The sequence below is a fragment of the Scylla paramamosain genome, chromosome 27, assembly GCF_035594125.1.
Source record: "Scylla paramamosain isolate STU-SP2022 chromosome 27, ASM3559412v1, whole genome shotgun sequence".
NCBI classification, from domain to species: Eukaryota; Metazoa; Arthropoda; class Malacostraca; order Decapoda; family Portunidae; genus Scylla; species Scylla paramamosain.
The window spans coordinates 929,965-950,388 of record NC_087177.1 but is presented as its reverse complement, the minus strand read 5'-3'; the positions used below and the strand labels follow the sequence as shown (position 1 = coordinate 950,388).

General features: G+C 42.0%; 1 protein-coding gene across 2 annotated transcripts; it reads right to left on the bottom strand.

The window, feature by feature from the left end:
* Positions 1-1,416: 1,416 nt before the first annotated feature.
* LOC135113999 (very long chain fatty acid elongase AAEL008004-like) lies at positions 1,417-11,257 on the bottom strand. Of its 2 annotated transcripts, none has more exons than XM_064029594.1 (9): positions 10,994-11,257; positions 5,623-5,769; positions 4,971-5,266; positions 4,684-4,764; positions 4,478-4,534; positions 4,153-4,258; positions 2,336-2,508; positions 2,081-2,206; positions 1,417-1,958 (listed from the first exon to the last, which is right to left on the bottom strand). In XM_064029594.1, the coding sequence occupies exons 2-9, from the start codon at positions 5,657-5,659 to the stop codon at positions 1,842-1,844; spliced, it is 993 nt and encodes a 330-aa protein (XP_063885664.1). In that variant the 5' UTR covers positions 5,660-5,769; positions 10,994-11,257; the 3' UTR covers positions 1,417-1,841. The 2 variants fall into 2 exon arrangements, with proteins under 2 accessions (XP_063885664.1, XP_063885663.1); XM_064029593.1 differs by lacking the exon at positions 10,994-11,257 and adding an exon at positions 10,559-10,667.
* Positions 11,258-20,424: the final 9,167 nt, after the last annotated feature.

Genomic DNA, 20,424 nt, shown 5'->3' with positions numbered 1-20,424 from the left:
ATTACTCATTGGCTTGTTACTTTCACTGCGCGGCATCCTGACTTCACTCTCTCCCACACACACACACACACACACACACACACACACGTACACGGAAAATATTCATGGCCACTACAGGCGTCACAAGGTCAACGAGAAAAAGGATTTATTCATTAAACAAGTTTCTATGAAGCACCAGTTTATAGCAACAACACACACACATAGACTCACACACACACACACACACACACACACACACACACACACACCACGCATTCAAGCACACTTTCGCTGTAGTCGAGAAAATATCCACAATCGCACCAACAGGGCAACAATCGCTCTTACCTGGTGTTGCGTCACTCTCTTTACACCATCAGGCCATTAACCTCATGTTCTGTTGTAGGTGTTGCAGGGGCTTGCTTGCTGGTGTCTCCCTCCACCCTCCAGCACAAGACCTCACATGCGCTATACGAGTACATGCATCCAAAAGGTGTCTCTTTCATACACGGTGACGGAAGAGAACAGACACGAAAGACGAAAAAAACAGAAAGGGAAATCAGAAGCTGCTTGTCTTAAGGGACGACACTATAACCGAGAACAATATATTGCTTACATAAAAAGAATCATATTTTCAATAAGGTGATATCAGTTCTACTAACTAAACATCCCACAATGGACAATAACACCCACATACGAACTGATTTACAGAATTACAATAACTAAAACACTGGAAACACTGCAGAGCTAGTTTAGCAAATCCAGTTTCGATAATTATTTATGCATCGTGCTCAGGCAATAGACGATTGGATGAGATTACACCCTTGCATTATCCATCCACTCGCTTTTGTTCATCTGCTTTTCCTTTCCATCACACTTTCAGTAAAGGTGAAAGTAGTGAGGGTGAAAGTGGTGGAAGAGAACGAGACTAGCAGGTCGCCACGACGAGGATATTCATGGCTTACAAGGAAAGACTAAAGGGGAATGATGAGAGTAGAGGGAGATCTGGGAGTGTAGGGATGAGGCTTCTGGAGTGTTGTGGACTGCGAAGTGGTCGATGGAAATTGTAGGGAATTTAGGCGAGCTTTATAGCAAACACAGGCACAGAGACACAGGCCGCGAGGTGAGGAGGAAATGCTGAACCCATTTGTGTGTTAAATAAGGAGACAAGGATTTTTTTTTTCTTTCTTTTTATATTAATGGCATAATTTCATGACACTTGGAGTGGTTGAACATATGCAGGCACAGGAATCGGCTTGTAGACTTCATTCCAGTGATACAGATGATAGATAGACAGATTTATAGGGTGTGTGTGTGTGTGTGTGTGTGTGTGTGTGTGTGTCCTATTATTACAACATTCAGAGAGAGAGAGAGAGAGAGAGAGAGGTGGGGGGAGAGGTATGAAAATGTAAAAAATATGGTTTAGTCTCAGTAATACAATTTTCATAACAATAAACTTTATTTACTATAAAACGTTGAACAGTACTCCTTCTGTGACATACAAAGTGGACCAACAGTTACATGATGCAACAATTGAACACTGAGTCACCACCTCTACGCCTCGAGGAGCCGCTCAGAAGGGAAGGCGTGACACACATTATTTAAGAGCGGAAAATCTGTTCACACTGACCGCGAGTCCTCCATGGAAACTATAGTAATAACATTAGTTTGTATATAATAAGAACTTTTCCTGAAACATTCCCGAGAAGGGACACTTGAAACTTTATGCCCACCGAGTTGCCATTAAGGAAAGGTACGGCGAATCGTGAGCAAACTACCTCACTGCCACATGCATAACTTTTGCTCCACGCTCACAGGAATCGAACCCTTTCCCAGGGATGAGGCGCTGGCTTTTGAGGTTGACATCAAATCCGCGTTCGCGCCCGCACTAGCTCTGCCCGGTACAGGTCCGTCATGATCTTAGTCGTGGTATCCGTCTGAAGACTCAGCCTGCTGGAGGATTCTCGGCTCGACGTCACCACCTATTGACATTTAAATTATTAGTATACATATTTCTGATTATTTATTGAGTGTTTAAATTTCATTAGTTTGTATTGTGTTCACTGCATAGAGCTGTATTGAAACTAGAACTCTAGAGACTTACCTGATTTTTGCTTGTCCTGCGGTATGCTTTGATATAAAAGTCAGTGAAGAGAATCAGGAAGAGAACAGCCATGCTGTTGACCCATATCAGCAGAACTGACGGCACTGCACACTCCACGAAGAACACCTGTTGGAAACGCGGTTCATTTTGGGTGTCACAATGGCGTCAGTTTATGCAATACCGCTCCTATAATAACTTGACTTCTCGCTTGTGAAAATAATCTTGCAATGTTGTACCATGTAAACGTGTACTCACCATCGCGTTCTGCACCATAACCGTAAGGAACTGAACTATCTGGAGGGTGGTGAGGTACTTCTTCCACCACAGGAAGGGCCGCACACGTGGCCCCATGGCCGCCAGCAGGTAATACAGGTACATGACGGTGTGCACGAACGAGTTCAGAAGTATTAAGAGAGTTGTGTGTCCTCCTGGAGAGAGAAAAAATAAATAGATAAAAAAAAAAAAAGAAAAAAAAGAAAAAAAAAAAAAAAAAAAAATATATATATATATATATATATATATATATATATATATATATATATATATATATATATATATATATATATATATATATATATATGTATATATATATATATATATATACGAGGTGTGTCATTAAAGTTCCAGGACTGGTGTCCTAAAAGATGAATTTCAAACCCAAGCCACAAACCACCATATTTCCCCTTCAAAGTAATCCTTCTGGAGTATACAACTGCGCTCCCAACCCTCTACAGTCACTAATCTTTTTCTTACGTGCTTTTAAAATCATGTCCTCTGTTGCAGGTCGTTTAACAATGAGCGCTGAACAGCGAACAAACTTGAAGTTTTTGGTGCAGTTGGGGAAAACGCCGTCAGAAGCACTGGGTATGCTGCAAAAAGTGTATGGGGATGAGACAATGTCACGCTCACGTGTTTTTGAGTGGTGCAAGAGGTTCAAAGAGGGCCGGGAGGACGTGGAAGATGACCCCAGGAGTGGAAGACCCTCAACGAGCAGGAATGAGGCCAATGTTGAGCGTGTCAAGCAGATGGTGCGTGACGATCGTCGGTTGACTGTTCGAAAGATCGCAGATGAGCTTGGCATGAACCACAACAGCGTGTGGAAGATTATCACTGAAGATCTGGGCATGCGGAAAGTCTGTGCGAAGATGGTGCCGAGACTCCTGAACGATGACCAGAAGGGACGACGCATGCAGGTGTGTCAGGACATCCTCGAGCGTCTGGAAACTGAACCAGACTTGCTCAGGAGAGTCATCACCGGCGATGAGTCCTGGGTATTTGAGTACGACCCGGAGACCAAACGCCAGAGCCTTCAATGGAAGAGTCCGGCGTCGCCACGGCCGAAGAAAGCAAGGCAGTCCAGGTCCAGCTTCAAGGTCATGTTGATCGCTTTCTTCGATGTGAGGGGCATCGTCCACTGCGAGTTCTTGCCACAGGGCCAGACAGTCAACCAACATGTGTACAAAGAAGTACTGCGGCGTCTGCTTCGTGCAGTGCGCGAGAAGAGGCGGGAGTTGTGGCAGGGCAACTCGTGGCTGCTTCACCACGACAATGCGCCTGCTCACAATGCCCTGAGCATCAGAGAGTTCTTGGCCAAGAAGAACATCGCCGTGCTGGAGCAACCGCCCTACTCACCTGACCTCGCTCCGTGCGACTTCTTCCTCTTCCCCAAGCTCAAGGAGGTCATGAAGGGGACCCGTTTTGATGATGCGGACGACATCAAAAAGGCCGTGACGACGGAGCTGAGGAGCATCCCGCAAGAATCCTTCCAGCAGTGCATGCAAGCCTGGCAGAGAAGGATGGACAAGTGCATGCGGTGCCAGGGGGATTACTTCGAAGGAGATAACCTATAGTTTGTAGCCTGGATGTGAAATAAAACTTGTGTGGCACCAGTCCTGGAACGTTAATGACACACCTCGTATATATATATATATATATATATATATATATATATATATATATATATATATATATATATATATATATATATATATATATATATATATATATATGGGAAAAATAAATACATGAAAAGTACAGTTCATGCAGTGTCTGACGTGCTCAAACACACATACCAGAATGATGCCTCACGCCGTACCACATACAGACAGGCATCAGTGAGTGGTGGCAGACGTGCAGGAGAGAAACATGTTCGTTCTTCTTGTTCATAATGAAGAAGATCTGCAAGTCACGAGACGTTAGTGAGCATTGTTTCAATAATCTCTGCGTGTTTCCTCAAAACGTTTTCACAGAGTCGTAATCTCTCTCTCTCTCTCTCTCTCTCTCTCTCTCTCTCTCTCTCTTTCTCTCAATTAGTGGAAAGCGGAAAATCTCTACTGTTATATTTTCACGAATGATGCTTATCACACAGAAAAAAGGGAAGGTCGAAGCTTTGCTCACCGTGTCAATGAAGTCCACAAACTTGGAAAGCAGGTACCAGTAGCCGACTCGTAACATCTGTTTCGAGATTTAATGTCAAGCGAAAGTTGGTCCTGCAGTGTTGACAGTAATACTTTTCAGTGAAAGGAAAATGTATATAACTGATATTCATATGGATAAATATGAATACTAAGTATAATGTGGTGACTCGTCTAGTCAACACTCACCCTCATCGCCTGCGGGTTGCCCGAGTAGTCGCACTTCTGACACACGAACGAGTAACTCCCGAACCAGCCGCCCATGCCCGCCTGTGTGCACCGCCAATGAAAATACTCAAGGATCAGTCTAGTGTGTCATATTGTCCGGCAAAGAGGAAACTATTCATACGTGCATGTATAATTCCTTCTTAATGGAGAATTACAACTTTGTCTAGCAGAAGTGCTACTGTTGCTGGTGGCAGGATGATAAACTTTCCTATAAACTTTGATAAAACGAAAAACGTGAAAAATATTACCTCCCAGAAGAGCCAGCCAGAGAAGACGACCTGGATGGCGTTGTAGGCCATCATGTAAGGTCGGAGTCCAGAGACAGGCTTCCTGTCTCTCATGTACTGTGGTCCCCACCAGGTGACACCAGCCACGAACAGGAAGGACGCCAAGATAGTGGGGATCGGTGAGGACATAAGGAACCAGGAGTTCATGCGGGGATCGGGATTCAGCTGCCGTGCCACCGTCAAGTCGCCAAACATATAACTTATTGTTATCATCATTGCCACCCATTTGCCCGTCGTCTTCAGGTTTTCAAGAGGATCTGTCAGATATTTAGATGGTTAATAATCCCTAAATCTTCCGTGGCCCATCATGGAACAACACGCCTTGGATCTTATCATAAAGCGTTTCCACGTTTTCTCCAGTGCTTTTAATATGCTCTAGTGAAAGCTGCTAGATTTTGAAGGGTGTTTTCAAGATGATGTGTTGGCTTTCAACAAGAATTCTTCAACAAGAATTACTGAGAACTCAGAGGTTAAGAATACGAATGTCTGTCGTAGCTTACGCTGAGATGGCCTCAGTATTAGCAGTTCATGACGGTAATCAGCAGCTATTGCAGGTTTGTAGGTGATTATCAAGGAATATCAGGTGTCAAGATGATTTGTATGCATGACTCACCGTTCCCCGGGTGAGGGGCGGGGGCGTGAGGCTGCATCTTGTGTTTGGGGCTCGACAAGAAGGACTGGAGTAAGCAGCAGCTAATCACTGATGAACACGAGTGGACGGAAAAAATACACCCACGTTTGGAAAGCAGCTTGACGAGGCCTGGAAAGAAAGTGTGTTGTAATTCAAGCAGTCATGTATTTTTGTGTCACAATTTTCTTTTACTTTCACAGCTGGAAAAAAGATACATACATAAAACAAACTGGAAAAAAACGTCTTCTTCCAGAAAGTGATGACTCATGTAACTCGTGTGGTGGAACTAATAATGTGTGTGTGTGTGTGTGTGTGTGTGTGTGTGTGTGTGTGTGTGTGTGCAGTTTTCATTATGACTATTATTATGGATATTTTTTCTGCTTCTCTGTGAAACACTAACGACGGCGACAGTGTGAGAAAAAAGCCCCGGGGCTTGATATCTCTCTCTCTCTCTCTCTCTCTCTCTCTCTCTCTCTCTCTCTCTCTCTCTCTCTCTCTCTCTCTCTCTCTCTCTCTCTCTCTCTCTCTCTCTCTCTCTCTCTATATATATATATATATATACATATATATATATATATATATGTGTATATCTGAGACCGACTAAGGACAAAAAAAATAATGAAGTCTCCTTACATTGCCGCTTCTGAAAAAAAAAATAAATAAATAATTGTAGAGCTGAGAGTCAACCAATTTAGTTTTCTGAGATGTCTTGATACAATTTAAAACAGATCAGATTGTAGGCAGGAGGAAATACAGAAAGAGGAAGAGTTCCGAAGTTTACCAGTAAGAGATACATTAAGTGGATAGACAGAACAGAGGTGAGAATAATTAGAAAGCATTGTGCAGCGAGGCCGCGGAAAGTTGAGAGGCGTGCGGTTAACAATTTTTTTTTTTTTTTATGTAGGAGGGACACTGACCAAGGGCAACAAAGATCCAATTAAAAAAAAAAAGAAAAGCCCACTGAGATGCCAGTCCCAGAAAAGGGTCCAAACCGGTAGTCAAAAATTGAAGGATAAGTGTCTTGAAAGCTCCCTCATGAAGGAATTCAAGTCATAGGAAGGTGGAAATACAGAAGCAGACAGGGAGTTCCAGAGTTTACTAGAGAAAGGGATGAATGACTGAGAATACTGGTTAACTCTTGCATTAGAGAGACGGACAGAATAAGGGTGAGAGAAAGAAGAAAGTCTTGTGCAGCGAGGTCGCGGGAGGAGGGGAGGCATGCAATTAACAAGATCAGAAGAGTAGCCAGCATGAAAATAACGGTAGAAGACAGCAACATTGCAGCGATGAGAGAGAGGCTGAAGACAGTCAGTTAGAGGAGAGGAGTTGATTAGATGAAAAGCTTTTGATTCCACCCTGTCTAAAAGAGCGGTATGAGTGGAACTCCCACAGACATGTGAAGAATACTCCATACATGGACGGATAAGGCCCTTGTACAGAGTTAGCAGCTGGGGGGGGAGAGAAAAACTGGCGGAGACAGCTGAATGTAGGCAAACTTCCAGCAAGAAGGAAAGGTGGGTGTTGACAGACAGAGGTGAAAGAGTTTGACTAGGCAAGGTGCAAGTACGGAGGCACAGTTTTGGAGAACAATAGGAGGGACCCCATCAGGTCCATAAGCCCTCCGAGGGTTTAGGCCAGCGAGGACATGGAAAACATTACTGCGAAGAATTTTAATAGGTAGCATGAAGTAGTCAGAGGGTGGAGGAGAGGGAGGAACAAGCCCTGAATCGTCCAAGGTAGAGTTTTTAGCAAAGGTTTGAGCGAAGAGTTCAGCTTTAGAGATAGATGTGATAGCAGTGGTGCCATCTGACTGAAATAAAGGAGGGAAAGAAGAAGAAGCAAAGTTATTGGAGATATTTTTGGCTATATGCCAGAAGTCACGAGGGAAGTTAGATTTTGAAAGATTTTGACACTTTCTATTAATGAAGGCTAGTTGGAGAACAGACTTGGCATGGTTCTGGGCAGAAATATAAAGTGCATGAGATTCTGGTGATGGAAGGCTTAAGTACCTTTTGTGGGCCACCTCTCTATCAAGTATAGCACGAGAACAAGCTGTGTTAAACCAAGGTTTACAAGGTTTAGGTCGAGAAAAAGAGTGAGGAATGTACGCCTCCATGCCAGACACTAACACCTCTGTTATGTGCTCAGCACATAAAGACGGGTCTCTGACACGGAAGCAGTAGTCATTCCAAGGAAAATCAGCAAAATACCTACTCAGGTCCCCCCAACTAGCAGAGGCAAAACGCCAGAGGCACCTTCGCTTAGGGGGATCTTGAGGAGATATTGGAGCGATAGGACAAAATACAGATATGAGAATGTGATCGGAGGAGCCTTACGGAGAAGAGAGGATGACAGCATAAGCAGAAGGATTAGAAATCAGGAAAAGGTCAAGAATGTTGGGCGTATCTCTAAGACGGTCAGGAATACGAGTAGGGTGTTGCACCAATTGCTCTAGGTCGTGGAGGATAGCAAAGTTGAAGGCTAGTTCACCAGGATGGTCAGTGAAAGGAGAGGAAAGCCTCTGAAAGTCTCCAAGAATGGAGATCTCTTCAAAAGAGAAGAGAGTCAGAATGTGCTCCGTTTTGGAAGTTAAGTAGTCAAGGAATTTCTTATAGTCAGAGGAGTTAGGTGAGAGGTATACAGCACAGATAGATTTTAGCAGTAGCCAAGTAAATAATGGAAGGAGATAGTAAGAGATGCAACATTGCGGCAGTCAGAAAGAAACTGAGAACATTGTAAGAAGAGAGGAATCGACAAGAAGAAAATCTTTTGACTCCACCTTCTTTGAGAGGGGTATGAGTTCAACCTTCCAATAATGGATGGAAGCAGTGCCCCTTACGTGGACCGATAATGTTCCTGCATAGAGGTAGTACCTAGGAGAAGAAAAAAATATTGTTGGAAGAGACACAGAACACCTAACTTTATGGAAGCTGCTTTAGCAAGAGAAGAGACGTGAGATTTTCCAATGAAATTTTTAGTGGGCGACAGTTAAGTGTGTATGTCCAATGTATATAGAGAGAACGAGGACAGTTGAGTGTTATTAAAGATGAGAGGATAGTTGTCTAGAAGATTGTGCTGGATAGACTGATGAGGGAAGTGAGCAAAATTGTGAGGCACTGAACAACATAAGGCTAAGGCTTCTCCGCGTGAGTTGTTTATGTCCTGCTGAGTTGGGCGTCTGTTGAATGACGGTGAGTGGATCGTCGCGCCATCTTTAAGACTTGCGGTGATCACAGATTTTCATGACCATCACGTTCACTTGTCCTCCAGTTCTCGATAAACCATTTGGCTCTTTAAGGACTGGCACCTCAGTGGGCATTTTTCTTGCCTTTGGCCACTGCCTCTCTCTCTCACACACACACACACACACACACACACACACACACACACACACACACACACACATATATATATATATATATATATATATATATAATCCTCTTTTTTTTTTTTACTAATTATAATTCACACACTTTATGAAGCTTGAAAATAAAATTAACCCATTCAGCATTACACAATTCTCAAACTTCATAAAATAATTTATTGCAAGCCAGAGTGGAATAAATAAAGACATGATTGTAGTAGATAAGTAACTTGGGATATTTTTTAACCCTGAGTATGAAAAATGTAATCCTAGACTTAATATGATCCTTTCATGATATACTGTACAGAATAAAGTTAATTTAATTCTGTGGTGCTGAGAGGGTTCATTTCTCTCTCTCTCTCTCTCTCTCTCTCTCTCTCTCTCTCTCTCTCTCTCTCTCTCTCTCTCTCTCTCTCTCTCTCTCTCTCTCTCTCTCTCTCTCTCATGATATACTGTACAGAACAAAGTTAATTTAATTCTGTGGTGCTGAGAGGGTTCATTTTCTCTCTCTCTCTCTCTCTCTCTCTCTCTCTCTCTCTCTCTCTCTCTCTCTCTCTCTCTCTCTCTCTCTCTCTCTCTCTCTCTCTCCTATATTATGTTTCTTTGTGGTCAAGGAAAGGTGAGGACGATGTGCTCCGGAACTCTTTGTCAAGCAAAAAACTTATGTTGAGACAAACTCCAGATATTGTTGGTTTTGCTGTTACGAACGAATCAGATTTAAACCAGGCTCCATCTAGCGAACAAGGTGGGAAATGTTCATTGCTAAGTCATTCTCCTTCGCTTTTCTGCGAATAAGAAACTGAATGTAGTGGTGAGTAGTAATGTGGTCACGAAACTATCCCTTTCCACCAGGAGCCGACTGGGCTATAATGTGAATGATGTGTGTATGAGTGCGTGGTGTTTTGTCTGTGCCACCCCGTGTACATAAATAGATGAAAGGAAAAGGCATGAGTCACCGACCGTGAAATATTGTAATCTGAGAAGCACTCACCGAGCTCCTCCTTACGAAACGCACCTCTTCACAAATCGCCTAGCACCATATTTTTTTTGCTCGAATCAAGGAGAAAGCTCAACTAATTTATCAACAACTGCAAGAACAACTTTAGTTGAAGAGAAAGTGAAACATAGTACATTTCTTGCATGTATTCAATCTAGTAAAGTGTTCGTATAAATTTTCCGTGTTATTTTTCGGCAGCAAGATACAGACGACGTAGAGGACGAAGACACAGCGTACCACATTCAAAACACCCCTGTTAGTTGCGCATCCACCACCTCCACCACCACCTTCACAGTACCGTAAACGCACTAGTATTGTCCAGCAAAATCCCGTATTATGCGTGAAATCTCCCGTGACACGCCACGTTGTCTTACACCGCAAGATTTTGTTGAACTAGTGCGTGAATGACACTTTTGTTGATGTTTTCACATTGCCTGAAGTAGATGATGAGACAAGTGTGTGTGTGTGTGTGTGTGTGTGTGTGTGTGTGTGTGTGTGTGTGTGTGTTAAGATGTTTAAAGTTTTTAATTTGTCAAAGTATTACTGGAGACTCTCACCCAGAATTATCATGTAATCCTTTGCGGTGCAATGACAGTGGTTCGGAGCTTTTATTTGAAAGAAGAACAAGTCATGTGCCGCTCACTCCGTCTCCTCAGTGATGTTTACCAAAGCTGTAGTTATTTTCGTGTTACAGAGGTGAAATGGTAACTGTCTTTGCTGAGAGAATACACATAAAAATTTCGACCTTAAACTAAATTTTGATGCTATCAGCAAAATTATAAGTAAATAAATTAGAAAAATATATATATATATATTGAAATATTGTAATTTAGGTGGTTTCAAATCAAAGATGCCAGTTCTTGAATAGGCTTATCCTTTTACCAGTGGTTATACAGCATTTACATAATATAGGAATTTAAAAGATCCATATAAGCATTTTCTTTGGAGAAATAGTGCGAGTGGAAATCCCACTCAAATATTAAGTAACTTACCGCCAGTGATCTATATTTCCTGGTGTAGGAGATGAGCGTGGCTGTGAAGGAGTGAAGTGATGTGGACCTCAGCGCGAGGTGTTGTGCACACCTCAGCTGCTGGGAGTGAACAGGTGCGGGCGTTCCTCATCCGGCAGGGCTGGCGGTTGTTGTGGGTCGATGGGCGGAGCTTGAGTGGCTCACTCCTGCTCACTCATTCAACTTTTTTTGCTCGTTTTTTTTTTTTACGCTCTGGATTATCGTAGTGTGCTTTTGACTGGCCTTTTCAGCGGTCTGTTTCGACCTGCCTTTCCAGTTCTTAGTCAGTAAAGAGGAGGCAGGTGCATCTACTACTCGCTGTGTCACGCAGCTACGAGGGGAAAGTCTTCAATCTTCGGTTTCTTGGTGCGTTTTTAGTATCACTTGCCCTGCGACTCTTGAGTTGGTGAGACTGAACTTAAATTAAAAGGTGAATAATTAGTAAGCCAACCAGAAAGTGTGTGTGTGTGTGTGTACACACACACACACACACACACACACAGAGCACTATCAGGCTGTTGTCCTAATAAAATAAAATTGATGTTGTTACCTCCCCTTTCTGTGCCATATTTTCTTCTCTATGTCCTTTACCGTGAGTGGCAGTTGGGTCTTTTCCCACCAGGCTTTCTAATGCCACGACATGTGACGGAGGTTCTCAAGTATGACGCTGATATCCTGTTTGGTTATTGTTGAGTGAAAGACAGCACACGCTAACTGTGAAATCAATTTAAGAAAACTCTCTTGGGATATAATTTAGACTTGCTGGGAAGGCGTGGCAGTTTTGGAAAGCTGTACAGATGTAAAGGTGTAAGGTTAGGTTATGTTGTTTGAAAGGCTTGTCAGTTGTCATGTCAACTACATACTGAGCTTACGTACAACGGTGTATACATGAAGAAATTGTATTCACTGGAATCACTCATGATTTGAATAAACCTGATGGCCGTCAATGGCTTCCTGTAGGTGGACAATCTGTGCTTGCCTCAGTTGTCAGGGTCATGCGTAAAAACAAATTAATAAGTTGCATAAACGTTTGTTTTCTCTCTCTCTCGTTGCATAATCTCCATGCCTGTCTGGATGCACGAATATAAAGCTTAGCACACCCATCAAGCCCATCTTGTGCCGCTGACGAATGTTTACAAACAACAATTGGTTTTCGCTAGAAAATATATGAAGAAGGAAAATAAACACATACATATATACATAAATAAACAAATAAATAAATGATTAAATAAGTAAGTTGAAATAAATAGGTAAATAAACAGAAAGAAAAAAGTCATCAGTGTCACCATAATGAGTTGTGGTCATACAAATGTTCATCTGTTTGTCTTTCGTCATATGTTTGCTCAAGTAATGATCTACTGATTTCACGGAGCTTGTACCGTCCATTCGGTCTTCCAGTGTGCTCTGCAATCAAGTAGGCTGATATGCACCGTTGTGGACTTGAAACCAATATTTTGAGATTCACACATCCGTCACCAACCTCAGAACGCGGATGTCTGATGCCCATTTGTGGTGCAGAGCCTAACAATCAGTGTTTGTGCCTTGTGTATGTGAATGAAAATTGCATACAAGATAAACACTCTAAAACGGCACAGGTAATGGATAAGTGATGTGCTGATTTAGGACTGTTCAACAAAGACGCAATGGTTCGAGAGTTTGGTGGTCGTCTTGTCTGTGCTCTTTTAAGAAAGTTGGTTTTCGTTCACAACATTTGCTAATAACGTGCACTTGAACTCATTAAGGAAAATGAAATGCTTCATCTTTTGTGTTGGCCCCGGATAGGTCATAAACATAATTCATGTTCCGTTGAAGAAATAGTGTACCATATCCTTGCTGTGAGAACTGCTCTGTCGACTGTGTCCCAGTTTGAGAGACCTGCTTATATATATCACGGTGTCGTTGTGCTCACATGAGAACGTGCTATCAAAATCGGAGCACAGGTCCTAATATAACAAAGATTGGACAGTCAGCCATATTGTGTATCGGGACACTAAGACTAAGAGCGAAAATCGATAGCAGAAATGTAAGACCGGAAGAAATTAAGTTAATTGTTGTTTGATTTGTCGTTTTCTTTTATAAGATTGTTTAATTGTCGTTTCTTTTATGAATCTTTTTTTTTTATTTGAGGTGGCTATGGATAAGATGGTCAAAGGTCTCTGCAGGAGAGATCCTTTCCTTTCTTCCTTTCATAGAGTATCATGACTTGCTTGGCTTTCGTCTCCGTAACCGTGAAGGATGTGTGCAAAGCCCAAGGTCAATGCAAACCCCGCGCTCGAAACATGACGCGGTGAGATGTCTTCTCCTCGTGGCCTCAGCGCTGTCATCCTGTGTGGTTTGCCTGCCTGCTTCCTCAGTAGTTAGGTTCTTTACCCACGCAGCACCACCGCATACCTTTCTACAATTCGGCAAAACACCGGACACGCCTGGCTGGGTGCAATTAGAATGCTTTGCATGTGCTTGCTTTCACGAGGAAATCAACATTATCTTCACTTTTACCTTTTCCTTATCTGAAGTCCAGACCTTTTTAGAGTTGGTGGCCGAGCAATTAATAATAATAGGCCTCATCTCAAGACTGTTGTGCCCACTGAAGGCTCCTTCCTTCCTTTCGCCCCAACCCCGTCAAAACTTTCCTTTTGTTGTAGTAGTCTCTAAATATACGAGGACCGGTATCAGAAAGCCTCCTTCCGCAGTGTTCCAGGCATGACACAAATGACAAAGCAGCAAACGGTGTTAGAATGTTAAGTACTGGGACTGTCAGTACTATCCTCTAAAATTCTTCCAGCACCTAATATTTGTTGTTGTTGTTTGTAGTGACGCTGGTGGTGGAGATTGTGGTGCTGCTGGTGATGGTGTCCACTGATGAAGAAATGTCGTTAAAGGAGGATAGAAGTGAAAGTTAGGGGAGAGGCAGGTAGACAGGCAGACAGACAGATAGAGAGAGAGAGAGAGAGAGAGAGAGAGAGAGAGAGAGAGAGAGAGAGAGAGAGAGAGAGAGAGAGAGAGAGAGAGAGAGAGAGAGAGAGAGGCATTTAAAAGCGATTTCAGCTGCCGAACAATGACTCCGATTAGACAACTCGTAAGAACACCCCGTCACGGATACTTGGTTAAGGGACCTTTTTTTCCCCGCATTTTCACTTCGTGATGAGTCGTGGCTACTGTGGTGCGCTTGAGTTTATTACGCCTCTTTCTTGGCCACGAGCGGAGTAAAGGCGCCGACTTCATCTCATTAAGGCTCATCACGTCTCGAAGGTGAGCAGTGTCACATACGAGCCAGCGTAACTCAATCACTACACGTGGCACACCTCTGAGTAACCACTATGAGGCAGCTTCTGCAGTCACCACCAAACATTGTGCTGGCTGCAAATTGCAAAATTATTTGTTTTATCCCCTTCTTTATTATATAGATGTTTATAAAAATCCATACATTTCCCTTAGTGGTGTGAATTGTTGCATATCGCAGTGAAAGGGTTGATAGCTGCCACTGATGACCATTAATTAACACAGTCAACACCCGATGCCACCAGCTGTTTGTATGTGTGTGTGTGTGTGTGTGTGTGTGTGTGTGTTGTATATTCACGTAAAAAGGACGTTGGTCAGTAGCTACACTAATAGAAATAGGTAAGTAAATAAACTTTATTGCCTCTTCCCAAAAAAGCGTCGGCCAATTTAAATTAGGAGTTGTCTCGATGCTCTTCACCTGAATAAGCGTAAATGCAGACATACGCTGTATCTTTTATGCAAACATTTATGTGTGTGTGTGTGTGTGTGTGTGTGTGTGTGTGTGTGTGTGTGTGTGTGTGCGTGTGTGTGTGTGTTTGTGTGTGTGTGTGTGCGTGCGCGCCTGTTTATGTGTGGGCAAGCTGGTGCGTACATAATAGCTAGCCAGAGAAAACGCATAAATCGCTTTGGTATCGTCATTTATCTCGTGGTCTTGAGTGAACTGGAACCTTTCTTGGTCGCTCCACGCTTTCTCACCTATCATTTTGTACCTTCCCGCTGGTGAGGTGCGTTTCCTTTCTCCACTAAAGAGATCTAGACATTCATCCCGCAAGAGAAAGAAGAAAGAAATGCTCGGCTACTACTGTATGTTTTCCGAGCAAATACATCGTCATTGCAGTAAACTCCCTCCGGCCCAGGAAGACGATCAGCTCCCCAGTGTGGCAACAGAGTCTTAGTGGTGTTTTTTTTAGTTGTTATTATTAAAACCTGGCGGAAAAACCATGTGACATTTAGAAATAAAGAGTTGTATATTGAGCTATTTTTAATCCTCTGTCATCCTTCCTACACGTTGTTGTCGTTGTTGATTTGCTGTTGTTGTTGTTGTTGTTGTTGTTGTTGTTGTTGTTTGTGTGTGTGTGTGGGGGGGGGGCGCTCATATATATGAAACTTTATCATTGCTTATATGGGAATTCAATTTACATGTTCTTGGTTGCAACGCATTTATTGCTGTTGCCTTATCAGAGTCTAGCTTTTTTAACGATAGCTTGTTTCACTTTGTCGAAATTAAAGATCCAATTGTCGTTATTTCCTGTTTAGTATCCATAAAACTATAACTTTCTCCTTTTACATCATCTTCTGGAGGATAGCACAGGACACCGACCCACTTTCTCTTTCCTTTCTCTCGGCATCTTTCTCCTTCCTCAAGGTTTCTTCATCGGCTTTTCCGTATCTCGTCTTCCACATTCTCTCAACCCAGTGTATTCATAACAAAAAAATACACAATGTCCACCTTTTTAATACTGCGATGGGTATCCTTTGAGTGTGCGAGTGTGTGAACGACAGTGATGCAGAGGTGAAGTGGTAATTTTAACCTACGTCTCGTCAATCTAGTTTGTTACAGGAGGTTTAGCTGTAATTCTAAAACACAGGTATACTCCTACATTGTCTAGCGATTCTTACCTACATAGGATGAGGTTCCTTGTTTATTTACTCACGAGGGTGAAAAGGTTGGGATTTCGTTGCTGTTACCGTGGACTACGTTCTCAAACACTCCGGCTTCTTATCTCGACTACGAGTATTTGTTACAGGCTTTAGAGGAAGTTGTCAAGTTTTCAAGGCTGTTTTTATTATTTTAGTGATGACTGATCAAACAATATGGATTGTTAACGAGAAAATACTCATGGAAAACCTACAGATAATTTCAGTATTAATAAAGGTCGTTTTTTTCCTTCCTCCTTACTCAGTTTTAATTTGTATAAAGCCCAATAACCAACTGTTTTTTTTTGTCATGATTTTATTACTTAAATACATGAAAGAAATCCTTTTTTTTTTTTTGAGGGGGGGGATGGGCAGGACATGTAAAATTGTGCGGTGAAATGATGTCTGAGGTAACAAGACGCAAGACGAATGAAAGGAGATGAAATATTATTGTGATTAACTACGTACTTTTGTTATTTTTTTTCGTGTATGCAGAAAAAGTATATGAGAGAAGGGCTTCGGAAGTAGTCATTGCTCTCTGAAGTCAATGTGTCTTTTATATATATTTTTAAAAAGGCTTCGGAGCGTGTACCGTCTTCCATTCTCGGATCATCGGAGTGACTTTACTTTCTCCTGACTGCTTGTTGATTTTTTGCTCAGTCATGCCACTTCCTCTCTTGCTTTCGTTAAGTACCTCAAGAAGCCATTCACATGCGTAGGCTGCTTCCCCTACCCCCCCCCTCTCTCTCTCTCTCTCTCTCTCTCTCTGTTTACCTACTTATCCGCCTACCTGCTTGTGGGATGCTAAATGAATACTGATGAGTGATATCAGTATGTATCATGTGGCGCTTTCTGTTTTAGGTTCTCCACTTGATGTAGCGTATCTTTCAAGGATATCGAGACGAAAAAAAAATTATTGTTATTTATGTGTATGCTTTCTGTTCTGTTGCGCTTATGCTAATGATATGTGACTAACCTGAGTAATAATTCGCCTGCCACTATGAAGAATGCAGTGGTGTTTTGTTTGTTATTTATTCTGGCTTGTTGTCCTTATTGTGTGCCAAGTAAGTTTACAGCTAAATGAATCCTGACATCTCATATTATCTCTGCCGTAAGTTCAGCAGATGCAGACTCTTTCTTCAGTGCACTGGGTTTCCTATAAATATATTGCAGTCCAGACTGAGTGTTGTCCGGTATAGGGTGATGTGTACGGCTTCTTTTGGGTTAATTCAGGAGTGGGACAGAGACGTGTCTTTGTTCCATCACCTCTCAACACTGGCATGCATACATGGACTGGGTACTGGACAGTCGTGGACTATATTTGCCACAGAATATTTGTCTCCATGAAGAGAACTGATTTCAACTCAATCATTGGCCCTGCAACCGTAAACTGATGGCCTCTGAAGCGCTGCAAGAGGAAACTGCAAGTTTGAAAAGATTCAGACACCTTTGCTAATGCATTTGATCATCGTAGTGGGTATCATCAAGAAGTGTTCCAGCGACTGCCATAGCCCATGGTGTTATGGATTCTCTCGGCACGCATGTGCGAGCTTGTTAATAAATAAATAAATAAAAAAATAAATAAATAAACAAAAGCTTTCACAAGAAAAAAAATTCAGCTCTCCTGCTTCAGCTTCCACGTGGCGTTTTGTAAAAATGACATCCAGTGGTGTTGAAGTTATCCGCTATGTCTAGTTTGGTAAAATTATAGGTTACCTCTCTCTCTCTCTCTCTCTCTCTCTCTCTCTCTCTCTCTCTCTCTCTCTCTCTCTCTCTCTCTCTCTCTCTCTCTCTCTTTGTATGTTTTCTGCTTAGCAATCTCATCCTCATCCAGATTACAATGAAAATCTTCTCACACGGAAATATGCATCATTGGACAATATTGAAAGTGATGAACACACTGAGAGAGAGAGAGAGAGAGAGAGAGAGAGAGAGAGAGAGAGAGAGAGAGAGAGAGAGAGAGAGAGAGAGAGACGATAATATTACCGCGGGAGAGCGTAGAGTCAGAGATGTAGAGGTGGCCTCCTATAGAACTGGAAGGAGAGAGAAAGTAACAAGTTATGCGGAAGAAAAGCGGCAAACAAAAAGAGGAAAGGAGGAAGAGTGAGAGAGAAAAGAAAGAGGGAAGGGGAAGAAGATGGAAGAGGCTTGCGGTTGGATCTACGTAGTTTGGAAGCTCCGCCCAGTCTTTCCAGCGGCATCCTCTCCCTCTCTCCATGCTGGACTTTCACTTTTTCTCTCTCTTTATACTTACCCTGCTTCCACATCTTTTCTCCTCCCCCCCTTCATTTTCTTCCCTTTCTCTTCCTCCTCTTTCTCCTCACCTTCCTCCCTCTCCTCCTCCTCCTGTGACCCGTGCTTTCTCCTTCCTTCCCTATCCGTGCTTCTTTCAGAGTTTCTTCCAAACAACCTTACGGCTGTGAGGTTCCTGATAATAACCCTGTAAGATTCCCGGCAGAAAGACACATGATCGCCAGCTGAGACTGTAGAAGAGGGTTTACTACCGTCTTTATCTGTCTTTCACTCACGACGCATCCTCCAGTCTTACTTACTGTGTGTGTATTTATGTGTAAAGGAAGGTGAACAAATGTAAATAGAGAATATAATGCTAAGGACCCACGTAAAAAAAGAAAAAAAAAGGATGTTGAAAGACGTTTTTGTCGGTTTGGTTGTCTTTTCACGTTACATGTTTTTTTTTTTTTTTTTTATAGTTCTTTCGGCGCGGACGTGTCCTTCCCATAATGTTGCTAGAGCACTTTTTCTCAAACCGCTCCCCCGCAGAAAAAAAATGGAAGAAAAATAAATAAAAAACGGCCATTTGTCTTTGGATAGGGAAAGAAGTGAGCAAAGAAAAGAGTTTTTCCTAGTTCTTTTTCCTTGGAGGTCAAGTAAATGGAAGGAATAATAAAAAAAAAGCAAACCTGTTTCGTACAAAGTAGAGAAGGAAGTAGGCCAGCGGCGTGACTGCGTCATCCATGAAAGACCTTCCGGTGTCCTTGCGGAAGGGCAGTTTTTGTGCAGTACTGTGGGAAGTCATCGCGCCGTACCCCTTGCTGTATACAAGAGAGGGGATTCAAGGCTCTCGAGGTCACTTGAATCCATCCAGTAACACTTAGATACTTTCAGAGACTTTTTTTTTTTTTTTTTACTATCAGCAAACCAAATTTTGTTATGTAGGGCATTCAGGCGTGAAATAACATCTATTCTTTTCAAAGCTCTCTCTCTCTCTCTCTCTCTCTCTCTCTCTCTCTCTCTCTCTCTCTCTCTCTCTCTCTCTCTCTCTCTCTATATATATATATATATATATATATATATATTACGGCCCTCGTACCCGCCTCGCCAACCACTAATCTTTCCAACAAACCATCGGCTTCAAATACCGTCTCGATCGAGCTCCACACCTCGTCAGTCGTCAATCTCACTCGCTTCTTGCAGTTGGAATCAACCTCCCTTCTGCTGCCTGGATTCGGTTACATAACCTAACCTAACCTAACCCCTAGTCAACCAACTTTTACCCGTGCTTGTAACCATATATATATATATATATATATATATATATATATATATATATATATATATATATATATATATATATATATATATATATATATATATATATATATATAGTTATACGTAGTAGTAGTAGTAGTGGCAGTAGTGGTAATTGTAGTAGTAGTAGTAGTAGTGGCAATAGTGGTAATTGTTGTAGTAGTAGTAGTAGTAGTAGTAGTAGTAGTAGTAATAGTAGTAGTAGCAGCACTATATGCGCACTATTTACTTATCTAGACTTATTACTTGAAAAGTTTCTCAGTTTCACCATACAAAGTCAACGGAGGTTACACTTCATTTTACGTTGGTTAGAACACTCGAGACAGCAAGCGCATTATACTGGCTTGCACCGACTGAAGGGAGTTTGTGTTGATTCCATTTCGAAGAGTGTGGAATTATAGCGATTATTCTGCCTGAATATAAGGACGACGATATTTTAATGTAAATGAAGGATAATAAAGAGTTGTAGTAATTAAGTAAAAGAATAAATGAAGGGATAAGAGCATAAGAAACACGGAAGGAAGGAAAGAATGACGTGGGAGAAGGTGAGGGAGATGATGGGCGAGGAAGGGAAAGAGAGAAAGATGGGCAAAGAAGAGAAAGATGAATCAGTTATGGATTTTACCATTTTACTGAGAGTAAAGAGATTTTTAGTCTCCCATAGACATCCAAGGATTACAAAAAAAAAAAAAAGAAAGAAAGAAAAAAACGAAAAATCTAAATGTGAAAATTATTTCTTAGATATTTTACAGTAAATGGACTAGTGAATAGTGAAGAAGGCGAAAAAAAAATTCTCTCTCTCTCTCTCTCTCTCTCTCTCTCTCTCTCTCTCTCTCTCTCTCCCCTTATCCATTTGTTGAATAAAAAAAATAAATGTAATAAATAGAACACGAAGATAACTTTAACTATTTTTTTTTCAAATGACTCAGAATCAGAGCCCATCAAGA

Bases quoted from the DNA above. Each gene is read 5' to 3' on its own strand.
- LOC135113999 (XM_064029593.1), bottom strand. The intron at 4,535-4,683 runs GTGAGTGTTGAC...ATCTCGAAACAG, and splicing joins GCAACCCGCAGGCGATGAGG to ATGTTACGAGTCGGCTACTG. The intron at 2,509-4,152 runs GTATGTGTGTTT...TTCTCTCTCCAG, and splicing joins CGGCGTGAGGCATCATTCTG to GAGGACACACAACTCTCTTA.